The 14,467-nt window shown below is 37.9% G+C and overlaps 1 protein-coding gene across 1 annotated transcript; it reads left to right on the forward strand.

Moving 5' to 3' along the window:
- Positions 1-10,062: 10,062 nt before the first annotated feature.
- LOC119793275 (1-acylglycerol-3-phosphate O-acyltransferase ABHD5-like) lies at positions 10,063-14,242 on the forward strand. The gene is made up of 7 exons (XM_038300364.1): positions 10,063-10,173; positions 11,861-11,943; positions 12,021-12,420; positions 12,496-12,647; positions 13,440-13,551; positions 13,626-13,806; positions 13,928-14,242. The coding sequence occupies exons 1-7, from the start codon at positions 10,130-10,132 to the stop codon at positions 14,045-14,047; spliced, it is 1,092 nt and encodes a 363-aa protein (XP_038156292.1). The 5' UTR covers positions 10,063-10,129; the 3' UTR covers positions 14,048-14,242.
- Positions 14,243-14,467: the final 225 nt, after the last annotated feature.

Below are 14,467 nucleotides of genomic sequence, written 5' to 3' on the forward strand. Positions count from 1 at the left end.
TGTGATGGCAGCATCATGCTTTACTTCAGGAAGCTCGTCCGAGTCCACATAAAAAAGGCATTAATGACATAAATCTAGCTCAGAATTTAATAGAATGAAATAAATGCAGATGTCTCCAGATGTGCAAAGCTAACAGAGCTATATGTCTCCATCAGCTTCAAGATTTGCATCTTGGTTCCGCTCTGAGAACTGTTAATCAGGAAGCTGAACACAGTCTTTACAAAACATTTGATTTTCCAGGTAATTTTGCACTAGTTTACAATGGATTTTTCTAATTAAACTTGAAAATTTCAGTTTAGACAACTGGACATGAAGCTGCCTAAACTCAACGCTTTAAGCTTGAAAATGACCTGAATCACTGAGAATCTTCACAGATAAGACTCTAATTCCTATTAATTCAATCTACCAAGTAGCACATTTAGACTGAAACATTCCTCAAAGTCAGAATTATGAGTCGAAGTGTCTGTGCCACAGGATGCATTTAAGATGGATGCTTAATGCATCAACAGCAACTTCACTCTCCTGTTTTGATCGTTTAAAGTAGTTCTTCATTATGTTTGTAGCATTAAGTCAGCTGTTCAGGTACTTGGTGTTCATACGGCAGTATGTTTCAATGCACAGAACACCACATACAGTGTTTTTGTGCTTCTTATGGCTCCACCTGTGGCCATAGAGAATAAGAGGGTCTACAAGCTGAATACATCACTACAAATTTGTGTTATGAGGATAATGGAAATCAGCTTAACATGACAAAAATTGGAAAAATGTCAACAGATAGCAGTTCGATGAAATGCATTACATTTAAAAGAGGATGAGGATGAAAGAAATGACGAATGAGCTGCATGAGGCATTTTTATGAATCAGCTGAGGAAAAAAGGCCATATTGAAGGTACCAGTGTCCTTCTGCCTTAACAGAAGAAAACAAGGTACCAGTGAAGGAAAGGATGGACACAGGATGAAAGGAGGATTCGGTGATGAATACTGAATGTGCATTTGCTGAGGGGACGATGCAAAAACCTTTGTTTGTTCCCATTAAACATATTAGATTGAGGGCCTGGAGATAAACAGGCAGATTTCCACAGTCACGAGAATAGAAGCTGCATGTCAGAAACATCAGCAGGGCTGATGGAGGTCATTACGCCGCAGCAAGCAACTTAAAGGCAGACGCTGAGATCGTCAACATTGATCTTATTGCATAAAGTGAAAGCAGGTGAAGTGTTTTTACAAGGGCTGCAACAAACGATTATTTTACAAATCGATTAATCTATCAATTATTTTTTCAATTAATAATCAGAGAGCAAAAGTTTCCTTAAAGAAGATTTACCAAATTGAACAAGACGAGTTGAAAAAGTTATTTTTTTTTTGAGACAGATTTATTTTATGTTGTATACACGAGTGTATACAAAATTTAATTTCATTTAAAACAGCTCTAGACAATTTAATTTTTAAAATGCAGCCTTGAATACAGTAATACATAAAAAAAATAGTAATATAAACATATGACTGTATTTAGAGTTCTAACATATTTTTTAATAAATAGAATAACCCATTTTACACAACATTTTTTTTTTCTTTTTTTTAAAATCAACATTTTTTTTAACCTAATGCAAAATGTTTAGAATATATATTTTTTATTCTTATAAAATTACTGCTCTAAGTGGGTTCCTCTTTCAGCAAAATGTGTCTTTTACAGTCTCAATAATCCATTTAACTATTAACAGATGACTAAATTAGTTGCCAATTTTTTTAAAATAATCGATTAATCACAATTAATCTGATAATTTTTTCGGCCCTATATTTTACAGAGTGCAGAGGAATATATTTTTTTTTGTGATAAAATAACTTTCAGATTGTTATTTATCCCATAGGCTGCTTTCTTTTTATTACAACACAGAGTGCGCTTACAAACTTATATTTTAAATTATATTCCACACAGACACAAATCCTAGAAATATTCAATTTAAAAAAGAAGAAAATCTGTAAATCCATATTTAGTAAGAGAAATATGTTGATTAATCCCTATAAGATAAATTGGGTTAATTTTTTTTTTGCAGTTTTTGAATAACACAGTCATCTGGTAATAAGTTTTCATAATCCAGACCACAGCTAATCTAATGGTTTATAGAATTTTAAAACCAAGTAACAAATCTCTGTGAATGTCAAACACTGTAATGCTAATCTGCAGCCAGACAGCAATAAAACACGACCGAGGATAAACATGTTCTGTCTCACTCTGCTGAACAACTAAAGCAGAACATTCATTATGGATATAGAGCCTCTGCACAGCATACGTCTCCCTCCTCAGTTCATCGATGTCGTGATTGTAGCGCCGCAGCCGTTCTGCACGCCAGGGGCACGACACCCAGCATTAGTCAGCATTATCTCATCAGCCTGTCAAGGTTCATTTTAGTCCTGCAGGGATATTTAACCTTAAAGGCCTTAAAACCTGATAAAGGTCACGTGGTAATATAATCTGACACGACACAATAAAAGCAAATACAAGGATGTGTTTTTAAATCTGCTTTTAAAGAGCTCAACGTCTGAGCTGAACGTATAACCGTAGCAGGACTCGGATGACTGATTCGGCAGTTTCTGCTTCCATTTATTCACTAGGAAATATTTATTAGAACTCAGTTCAGTTATTTTTCTCAGTGTTTCACATGAAGAGTTTTTTTCAGAATTGAATGATCAGTAATCTGTAGGACTTTTTAAAAAATTGGCTTTTAAATTCATTGTGGTTTATATATATATATATATATATATATATATATATATATATATATATATATATATATATATATATATATATATATATATATATATATAAAGTCTCAGAGAATCTAAACACCTTTAGGTTCTAGTAAAACTAACAATATTTCCAGGTAGAAATCCTAAAAATCATTTCAATTGGTGGTTTTCTAACTCAGATTTAGTTTCTTTGTATTGTCAAAGTTTAAAAATAAGGTCAGGGCTTTGATTCAAATGACCAAATTTGAATGTTTCACTGGAAAAACCTAAAAGGTGTACAGATATCAACCATCTGAGCCCATCTGGGATTCTCTGATCAGAAAAAAATAAATCCTCGGATGTTAACGGACCAATAGGAATCAAAGAAATCACGACCTGGACGCTGTTGGAAGACAGAGGTCTCTGCCCACTGTAAAATATTTACCTGGATGGAATGGGGGGTTTCTACTTGAAAATCAGCATGTTCAGCTGATATTTGCAGCTTCCTGAAAGAAAAAGAAACAGGCTTCCTATTTCAAACCTAAGAACGCTGCACCACCTTTTAAGTATGGTGGTGGCAGTATTATACTGCGGGGTTGTTACATTACCAATGGTACTGGTACTTGAAGCAAAACACAGCTGCAAGTAAATCAGTATCTGGGCTGATGAAGCTTGGATATGATCGGATGAGCGTTCCAGCAGGACATTGAAAATAGCTTTTCCAAACATGAGGCTAACAAATACTTAGCTTCGAGAATGGCCCTGACCTCAGAGCTGTTGAAAATGTAGGGACCTGGACACAATACCAATATTTTAAAAAAGTAAACTTTTATCCACTAGGGGGAGCTAAACCTTCAACCTTCAGGTTTGGCTCTTTTTGAAGGTAAATTGTCTGTCTGCCTTCTTTTGGAATCTTATGAAACCCTACATCAGCGAACCAGATATGTGTCTGATCAGCCTTTTATCTGTTTGCTCCCCAACAGCAGCTTTTAGTTTGGTAACTGACGGATCCGACCCTCTCAAATTGGATTGACTCGTTTGCAAACAGCAGCCTGCAGAGAGCATCTATATACACCAAGTGCTGAACATTGACCTGAAAAAAAATCAACCATTTAATATCTCAAATTAATACTTTGTAAAAAAAAGTTACACAATATAAATAAAACTTCCTGCAGAACAGCGACCCCATATCCAGCCAGGAGCATCAAACCATGAAGCCGAGGTGCTCAAATATTAGTGATGTGTTTTTGCGTGTTTATATTTAAGCCTAAATCATTTGAATCTGTGATGAAATAAGCTAATAAACCCAAATATGGGTTTAAAAATAAAATTTAAAGTATTTAAAATAAAGCTGAATTAGAATACTGAATAAAAATACTTCTGATTAGAAATGTACGACGAAAGCAAACTCTCCCAAGTTACTTTATATATATAAAAAAAAGGTTTTCTGTTAAATTTAACCATGAACAGAGATTTAATAGAGTAAAATTTGGATAAAACTATGAATAAATCATCAGTATTCTTCAGAATCCTGAATATAGGAGCACCAACAGATCCATACCTCCACCGGCTGAAACATTATATACCCCAGGCACACCGGATTTGGAGGCTCCATAGATTATAGAGGTTTGCTGAAATTTAAAGTTGATCTGCAACCAGACCAAAGGTTACTAATACTTTATTACTGGAAGATAATGAATGACCTGAGGCTAGCACAGCTAGCTCTTATTTTTAGGACACAATAAGGAGCGGTTGGTGCTCTGCTGCAGATTTACGTCGTCTCCTCACTAAAAGCTTCACTCGGTTACTGCTCTCCAGACAGCTAAGGTCTCACACTACCTCTGCCGGTCCATGGTCTGGGCTGAGGCCTGGCTGTCTGCTGGCGTATGAAATTTGGAGCTCTCAGCTGAGTGAACGGACGGCGAGAAGGAGCGCGAGCATCAGTGGGAGCAAAGGAAATGGAGCACTCAGAAACCACTCAGCCAAGCCACAGTCTGAGAGCGGCTGGAAGTGGGTGGTGTGAGAGGAAAATTGTGTTAGAGGTATAAAGCTCAGAGCAGCAAGAGTGAGCGCACTGCTGGAGCCTGGCTACGCCCCCTTGTGGAACAGAGCTGAAGGGATTTACCTCTAACCAGTCCTCTAACCTTTCCTTTATTTTACTAATCTTTTCTTAAAGAAATTATAAAAAAAGATTTTGAACATTTGTGGAGAAAAGTGACCTCTAACCTGGACTGATGAAAGAATGATTTAGCCAACGTTGTCTTTGGTCCATTTCACTGGGATCTTATGTTAAAGACCAACACAGAGCAGAGCATCACTGAGCAGAGGAAGGGAATGGAATATGGCTCTCAATGATTTAAACAAAAAATAAGTATAATTTGCATTAAGACTCCATAAGTCAAAACTATGTAAAACCTCCATTAGCTAGAGATACAGGTAGCGAATTCAATTCAAAAATCCTTTCTCAATCCCAAGAGGGAAATTCAGTTCTTCTTAACATAATGATCAGACTGAACATTTCTGGGAATTTCCAACCCTTTAAAACGACTCAGCTGGATTTAGATCTGGACATTGAGTCGATATAAACACTACAGCCTATTGGTTCCTAAACCTGTTCCTCAGGCACCCGTGTACTGCACGTTACCAAAGTCGCCTTGTTGCATCAAACCAGAAAATAATGGATGATCAAAAGGCTTCTGCAGTACTTGATTTCAGAGGAGGTTTATCTAATATGAATTAGGTGTGCTGGAACAGAGACGCTTCTAAAACAAGCAGGACAGGGGTTCCGGAAGACCACTGTTATGGCCTCTTTCCCACTGAAATTAGCAGGTTAACGCAGGTTTTTCAAACACAAGTCGACCCACTAACAGTTTGTATTTAGCCTCGTTTGCATCAGCCAAAAAAACTGGGTCTAAACGCCACTGGCAGGCTGCTTGACCTCTGTGACCCCCACTGCTGCGTGTCTGGTGACTGGGCATGGGAGTCGAAAACCAGTTCCTGTTTAGAGCCAATTCTGTGTGTTCCAATTCCATGGCACCGTTTGGCAGCTCGCTTAACGATTCTCTTAATGGTTCCAGGCAGCACCAGAGCCTAGTGCTGGGCAGCACGATTTATGTCACGATTTTTACGCAAGTTGCACACACAGCATTCAGTAAGCAAGTACGACGTGATCAGTAAGTGTTGAGGATCTCCCCAATGCGACAGAAATCAGGAAAGTAAACAATGGAGAGCAACATGGAAGGGATCCAGCGCATAGTCAGTGTTCTTTATTGTTAGCTTATCTTGACCATCCTAATCTCCCTCACCATTGCTGCTCCAGGTTTATCGCATGTTAGAGTTGTTTTGGCTCTCTAGATGAGACGTGATTGATGCAATATTCTAACGTTCGTACGTTGTGCTAACGTAAATTGGCAGGTCAACCTGGATCTGATATTCCGCTGTATGCTGATCAGAACTGAGCCGTCTGAATATTATTTTAACCTGGGTTACTTGCAGAGTCATTTGACCCGGGTCAGTGAGCTGTTCCCACTGCTGGGTGTAAACTGTTTTATTGTAGCTCCGCTTCAATGTTTGAGGCCTTAAGAGCTGAGCAGCTGCTCACAGGCAGGGCTGGATCATCTGGATAAAAAAAATGAAATATTTCAGACCAAAGCCAATTAATTTTATTTCTTCCTTTGCTTTCATGAAAAAAAAATTATAATAATGCAGAAATTACTTCATATCGTGCAATCCCTTCTGATTGAATTCAGAGTGCAGCCTAACCCAAACTAGAAAGCATGCTTGTTAAAAAAGTAAAAGAAAAGCTTACCACTGCGTACAGCTAGTAGATTTACACAACTTGCTAGTTTATTAGTTGTAAACATAAATGTAAGAACAAGAAGGGACAAAGAGTTTCTGCTGTAGTCCAAGGAGCGTAATGCTGAAAAAAAAGAAAAAAATCTAAATTTCATTCATTTCAATCTTGACAGAAATTATGATAAATGGAAAAAGCCTATTGATTGGCCAGCCTTACTGACACTACCAGTGTCTGTCGGCCTACATTCAGATCAACCTTTCTTCAAATCAACTGGAAACTTTCCTGGTTTCAGCTCCTCATCATAATGCTGCCACCACCGTGTTTAAAGGTAGATCAGAACACATTCTTCGACATGTTTACATGTTTGATGCCATTTTGGTCCGACCTTTACTTTAGCTGAACACCTTTGGACAATGTTTTAAAATTAGAGCAGCAATTACTGGCTATTTTTGCAAATTGATGAATCCACTTTTTTGATGAATCAATTAATAATCTGATAGACAAACGTTTCTTAAAGAAGATTTTTTTAAAGAAATTAAACCAGGTGAAACTAAAACTTATTAGCATAAAAGTTTTTTCTTTTTAAATATTAAATTCAAAACCTTTATTTTTTCACAATTTTGATATAATTGTTACTTTACGTGGGTCAATCTGTCAGCTAAATGCACGTTCTAGAGTCTCTACACTACATTTAACGATCAATCGTCTACTAAATTAATCAATTAATCAATCAAGAAATTTATCAATTAATCCAATTAATTGTTTTAGTCCTATTTAAAATTAATCCCTTCTGCAAACTTCTCCCCACCTTTCTCCGTGATTTGTCTGGTATGCTCATCGATGATGTAAGGAAATGGTCTCCAACTCAAAGCCTCAGGTTGCGACATCCTTATACTTTTAGATGCTTTAATACAGCTGCGCTTTAAATACGTTAAAATCAGGAGGAGTCTATTTACCAATAAGGATTGTCTGGAAGGCCAAAGTTGATTTTCTCCCACTCTAACCAAAGCTTTATAAAACTGACATGCCACACTTTTCATATATTCACAAAAAATGCAAAAAACAACATTCTTTTCCAGTTTTGTTCCTCCCATTTAAGGCAATAATATTCTACTACATGTTTCCTGATAAATGGCGGCCGGTTCGGAGCTGTATCCAGTTACATAACATTAAAATATTAAAAGGACGTAAATATCTTTGCACGGCACTGAATAAACTATTATGCTGTTCTAGAAAGACACAAATTGCTCCTAAATGTCAAGTCAGCACACGGCGACGACAGAAGCACTTCTTGAAGGATACTCCTGAGCTTTTCAAGGATAAGACGTCCATAAATCTAGAAGATAAACCTTTCCTTTTTAAGATTTAATGAGATTCACCGAAGGAGCAGAAGTTAAAGAAAGGAAGAGGTGAGATAAAGAGGAATTTTCCTACGGCAATGTAATCATACTGTACACTCAAGTGCTGCAGGATGATGAAATAAATTAACTGTGCATTTAATCTCTGCCTTATCTTAAATTAAAGGAAGAAAAAAACAGATAAAAGGTTTAGGTTAGCTGCCAGGTATTAATCTATACATTTCTTCTGGGTTTGTTAATTACACACATGACTCAGAAAATACATCAGGAGTTAATTTTATGCCAAGAAGAGCATAATGAATCAATTGTAATCCCTTATCTGGATGAAGTGATTATCAAGTGTAAAAACAAACATTATGAGGCAGAAAAGTCTTCAGGCACAAGGCTGATAAACATGCAAAACAAATCACAGAGCCTTGCCTGTTCAGAGCTCTTAAAACTTTCAGACATTTAATGGAATTTTATCAAATAAAAGATGGTTTTAACATATTTTCAACAGCAATAAATAAAGAAGAAATGTTTTGCCGATTTGTATTTAACACTCTTTATTCCAATTCCATTAAAAAAAAAACTTTAATCTCCATGTTTAATTAACATGTGGGTTTAGAAGATTAGTCAGATGACAAGAAAAGATTAAATGCAGATTTAAAGTCAGATTAGGACTAAAACAACATCCAGGCCTTTAAATCCATAACTTCGGAGGAGCTGCAGATATCTACAGCTCAGGTGGGAGAATCTGATAGTTGTTTAAGGCACAAATCTCCCTTTTATGAAACCATTGGCAAGAAAAAAGATCATCTTGAAAAGGAAGCCAGAAGATGTCTTATTTTCAGTTTCAGGGGACACAACAGATCAGACAATACCAAACTATATCAGTTTAAAAGTATTATTTCTATGAACAAGTCATGTTGTGGGAATGCCTTGTCTCAGCTGGTGAGTAGCCTGGCTTAGAATGAATCCAGCTTTACATTGGGAAGTCCGCGTTAAACCTAAAGCTTTGGTTTATAAATGTCAGACTACATGGATTTTGAGGTAAAACTACATCCATCATACATGCACGCCACACTTTTTAGATTTATTGTAACAAGCGCTATAACGTTAAGTTAATTTGTGCTCGTTACAGTTAAACGTGTAAAAAGGTTTAATTAAAACCGCGGTAAAATAAAACTCATTATGCAAAAAACAGCTGATGGTACCCCATTCTATTCCTGCAAAAGCGTTAAACTTACATACCGCTGTAGATTTCAGCCATTAACGATTCCATGCTAAAAATCTTCGAAGCCTCCTAATTAGCACACCTGGGCAGCCTCAACAAGTGATGCCGCTTTCAGGTACACTCGGAAATTCAAAATTCAAGAACAAGTAACTAGCTGACTGCCGGGTAAAACTATTTTATTGTTTATGTTTGTGTACAGGCTTGGCTGTAATATTGAGGAAGAGGATTAGGGCCACTGGAAAAAAAGAAAAAACTTTAATCATTAATCTTAGAATTCTGACTTTTTTTATTAGAATTCTGACTTTTTTCCTAAGAATTCTGATTTCAATCTCAGAATTCTGACATTTTTCCTGAGAATTCTGACTTTAATCTCAGAATTCTGACTTTTTTCCTGAGAAGTGAGACTTGTTTTTCCTCAGATTTCTGACTTTTTCTGGGAATTCTGACTTTAATCTCAGAATTCAGACTTTTTTTTATCAGAATTCTGACTTTAATCTCAGAATTATGGATCTTAATGTAGATGTGCACCATGAAGCAAGAGATGTGGGAGCACTAAGCTTCACTGACAAAGATGTGAGTTGTGTGAGAGGGCCAGTGACAAATGACGGAATTAGGGGACTTTTTACGTGCCCGAGGGGTCCCGGTGATGCTATTTCATTAATGGAAGAGCAGAAACTGATTAAAACAAGAGAGTTAACAGATGTGGCTACGGCTTGATGCTAACATGTTTGTTAGCTGTCAGAATTCGGTCAGAATTCTAAGATTAATGTCAGAATTCTGACTTTTTTCTCATATTAAACTGAAATAAAATTTTAAAATCAGTTAACTTTTTAAAAATTTTTCAGTGGCCATAATCATCTTCCATATTACGGAGTATAATAGGCCCGTTTTTCTGTTAGTATAGTATAATACAGTCAGGTTGGGCTGCTCATCAACTCCGAACTTTTTAACTAGGTACCTGAATGCATCACAGTAACTTTGGACAGTACAGCTGCTTCGCGTGACCGCAGTTTGTCAGACCGATAATACAAGATGCGGAGGATGTCGGAGGAGGTTCATCCTCCTACTGAACAGAGGTTAGTTTTGTTTATTTTATCCATTCTGGGTTTTTTATTCATTTCTACAAAGTGAGTAAATATCGCTGCTATAAAAGTAGAACCTACACTATATAAACTAAATGTTGTGTTTGTTTGTTTTGTTTTTTTTTGCCGGCATTGCTCCTTCAGCTCAACTCTGACCCCATGACAAGTCTTAGTTTATATATAAACCTTATTATAATTTGTCACAGGAACTATTTTTCAGCCTTCTTTAAATAGCAGTTTATCATCTATAAGTGATTTTTTTGTGACACAATATCCCTGGGTTGCCTGATGATCCTTTATGGCAAATTTTACACTTGTTTAAACTTATTTTCTTTAAATAACTCCCCATTTGTTTGCTTTTACTGTTCTAGATGTTTACTTTGGGTAAATATGGCAGGTCGTTGTAGCATTTAATGTGTATACTGACTTGAAAAGTAAGGTTTATTGTAGTGCTGTCAATCGATTAAATTTTTTAATCGCGATTAATCGCATCAATGCCTGAGTTAACTCGCGATTAATCGCATTTTAATCGCACATTTTTTTTCCTGATTGAAAATCATTTAAATACTCTCGATGACATACAAAAAAATACATACAGGCTAGGTTTGTGCCAATGTTCTTTTTTTAAAATGAAGACAGGTCACAGATACTGATTTATGCCATAGAAACATATGGCAAGAAGATGGGGAGGCATGTAGCAAAAAATAACAAATATGTAGCCAAAAAAAAAGGCCCTGAAAACAGGCTGATGTAAAAGACAGTCTTTACAGTTAATACAGTCTTTTGAACAAAGACAAGCATTTTACCCTACTGCTATAAAATTTAGTAGAGTTAACATTAGATGTTAATTAACCAAGATAATAATGAACAATTTTCAATCAATACATCAAAATCAATAGACCGACATCACTAGATGAAGGTAGTCTATGCTCTAGAAAGTTACTTTTCAGCCTCTTAACAAAAATGAGAACACACACACACCCACTCACCCACACACAGACACACCCACCCACACACACACACGATACCGACAAGAGTGCCGTAGCAGATTCCATTTCACCTCAGTAATCTGTTTTCTCAGCGTATTTCAGGTTGCTACTAGTTACCAGACACTCAACTTGTTTGTTGGTTGTGGGGCTTAAAGAAAAGGCACTAGCGTCACCCAGTGTATCAGCGTCTTTTTTCCTTGAGGAGCTCCGCTCTTGAAGCCAATGAGAAATGCATAGACTGGGGGAAAATAGCCCCGCCTTCCCGCAGGCTGCAGCGGGATGTACTTGGAAAATTGTACCATAAAACCACATAGCGTTAATCTCACGTTAAAAAAATTATCGCCGTTAAAATGGCCTCGCGTTAACGCGTTAATAACGCGATAATTTTGACAGCACTAGTTTATTGTTATTCATTCAGTGATATTTTACTACATCATGTTCACCTAAGAAATTCAATGTAAAATTAAAATTTATTAAAAACTGTACAGTTAAAAGTGTTTTAGATAACCCACAGAGAAGTTTCTGGGCTTCATATTGTGACTTGCTTGATGTTGTTAAGGTTTTTCTTGTCCAGAGATAACCAGGGAGCACTGATAGCAAAAGATACATGGCCAAAGTTCAATGTATGGTTTCTGTTTGTGCGTACTCTCCTGTCTGCCTGCTGGGCTGCCTGTTTATTGACTGAACTTCAGTTCGTGGATTCTAAACTGGCTGCCTTCCTGGTGCCCCACATCTCCAACTCAGCTTAAAGATGCAGAGGAAAAAATGTTAAAGAGTAAGAAAGAAAAAAGAACAAACTTTTATTTCCCACTACTTTTCCCCACATCTTATTGTCCCTTCTCTCTGCCGAAGCTGTGAAGCGACCCTATTCAAGGCAGCACATCCGCATATCCAACAGTAACTATCTGTGGACCATCGCCTTCTCCACACACCTGCATCCCAACTCAACGTCACTCCCACAGCCAACCAGGACTCCTTTGGTTCTGCTGCATGGGTTTGGGGGCGGCCTCGGGCTTTGGGCCCAGAACCTGGACGCCCTGTCCAGCTGCGGACCCGTCTACGCCCTGGACTTGTTGGGCTTTGGAAGGAGCAGCCGCCCCCAGTTCAGCACCGACCCCGAAGAGGCCGAGGAGGAGTTTGTTTTGTCCTTGGAGGAGTGGAGGGAGAAGGTGGGCCTGGATGAGATGGTTCTGCTGGGACACAACCTGGGAGGATATCTTTCTGCTGCTTACGCGCTCAAGTTCCCAAACAGGTGCTTTGTTACAACACTGACATAAACTGGACTCTATACATTTCTGATCTAACTACAGGATTTCTACATCCGCAGGGTGAAGCATCTGCTGCTGGTGGAACCGTGGGGATTCCCTGCCCGGCCAGAGAACCCTAACCACTACTCCATCCCAGTGTGGATCAGAGCCATCGGTGCCATCATGAGCCCATTCAACCCTCTGGCCGGTCTCAGGCTGGCTGGGCCTCTGGGTCAGAACACACACATTAACAAAAATATTACATATTAAAAAGCTGCAGGTGATCACATCAACATTTTTATACAAAAACTCTTTAATTATTACAGTTTAAGTGGCATAACAGTTACAACATAACCTTAGCTGGTCTTAAAATGGTAGTTAAATATTTAAAGCCATATAGCTTATTATAATAAGGTAACAGCAAAAGCAAAACCAAAATAAAGAAAAAAGTTTTAAAAATTCTGCAATTTATTTTGGTTTATGATAAAAAGTCTATGCAACTTTTTAATTGTGACATTTTTTAGTTTTTGGTCAGAATCATAAAGGTGATAGTTAGCATAATGGAAACTCAGAAAGAAATTGGAAATAACTTTAAAGAAGATCTTTTTAACATTAGTCGCAGTGGGGAGGCCATAAGGCTATTTTCTTTTTGTTTTTATGGGAAAAAAGGAAAACAAGCCTATTTCTGAACAATGTAGAATCCATTATTCCGCTGTTTGACAGCTTTTTCACGGGTGGAAACCATTCTGGACTGTCCCTGGTTTTCCCAGAAATGGACGTCCCAGGAAGTTTACCCTTGGGAAAGAATGTGCAAAGCAAAAAAAAAAAAAAAAGCCTGAATCCTGCCTCTAAGACTCCCACTGTCATAACAATTAAATTAGAATTAGACAAAACAAGGGTTTGTTTTGAGTTTTTTCTTTTTTTATCTGAATATAGCCAGAAATCTTTTAGAGAAGACCATGTTGAACAGATTAAAATTACTTCCTCCTGCTAATTTTCAAGCATTGAATGACTCCTCCTTCAGGTCCGATGTTGGTCCAAACAATCCGCTCAGATTTCAAGCAGAAATACTCCTCTGTGTTTGATGACAACACCGTCTCCGACTACATCTACCATCTCAACGCCCAGACACCCAGGTGAAACACCCCTCCAGCCCCACACAGCCCTTTAAGCTCTCATCAACCCCTTATATGATCCTTCTGTGTGTCAGTGGAGAGACGGCCTTTAGGAACATGACCATTCCTTACGGATGGGCCAAGAGGCCGATGCTGGAGCGGATCAATGGGGTCAGAGCTGATATTCCCATCTCCTTCATTTATGGGTCTCGATCCAGCATCGACAGCAACTCTGGATGTGCGTTGAAGAAAACCAGACCAGACGTAGAAATCATCGTAGGTCCCTTTAAACGATTTTATTTCCCCCACTGCTGCTGTTCTGTTCGCAGCAGAGAAAAAGGTCAAGGAAGGTTTCAAACTTTATGTCAGAATCAATTTCTGTGTTTGTAATCATCAGGTGATCCGAGGCGCAGGTCATTACGTGTTTGCTGATCAGCCGGAGGACTTCAACCAGACGGTCCTTCGGATTCTTGCCTGGACGGAAGGAAAAGACGGCGATGAAAACACAAAGCAGTGAAACGCTAAAGGGAATCAAATATGAACACATTATACTACCAGAGAAATAAGCCCCCTTATCACGCACTTTACATGAGATCGGTCAAAAACTCTCATCACTCCATTCTTCTTAAGGTAACCTCTCTGGGTTTGGGTAAAAAAAGTTCCCAGGGTTATTTTAAATGTGTTTTGTAAATAAATATGAATCTGACTCTGCCTTGTTGGTGTGATTCCTCAGCATTTGTTAATACTACTTCTCTGAATTCTTTGGGCAATGATTCTCTCCGGGGAATTCGCTGTGTTGATCCAGGCAGGATAAACAGAATGACAGGAATATAAGGGAAAGGTAAACAGGGGCAAAGGGCTGCAGTGATTCTCAGGAAGCTTTTTTACTTCTTAGAAACACTGAGCAGGAATAGCCAGCAGATGGCAGTGTAGCAGC

The sequence above is a fragment of the Cyprinodon tularosa genome, unplaced genomic scaffold (genome assembly GCF_016077235.1).
Source record: "Cyprinodon tularosa strain WSP-4 unplaced genomic scaffold, ASM1607723v1 ctg449, whole genome shotgun sequence".
Classification (NCBI taxonomy): Eukaryota; Metazoa; Chordata; class Actinopteri; order Cyprinodontiformes; family Cyprinodontidae; genus Cyprinodon; species Cyprinodon tularosa.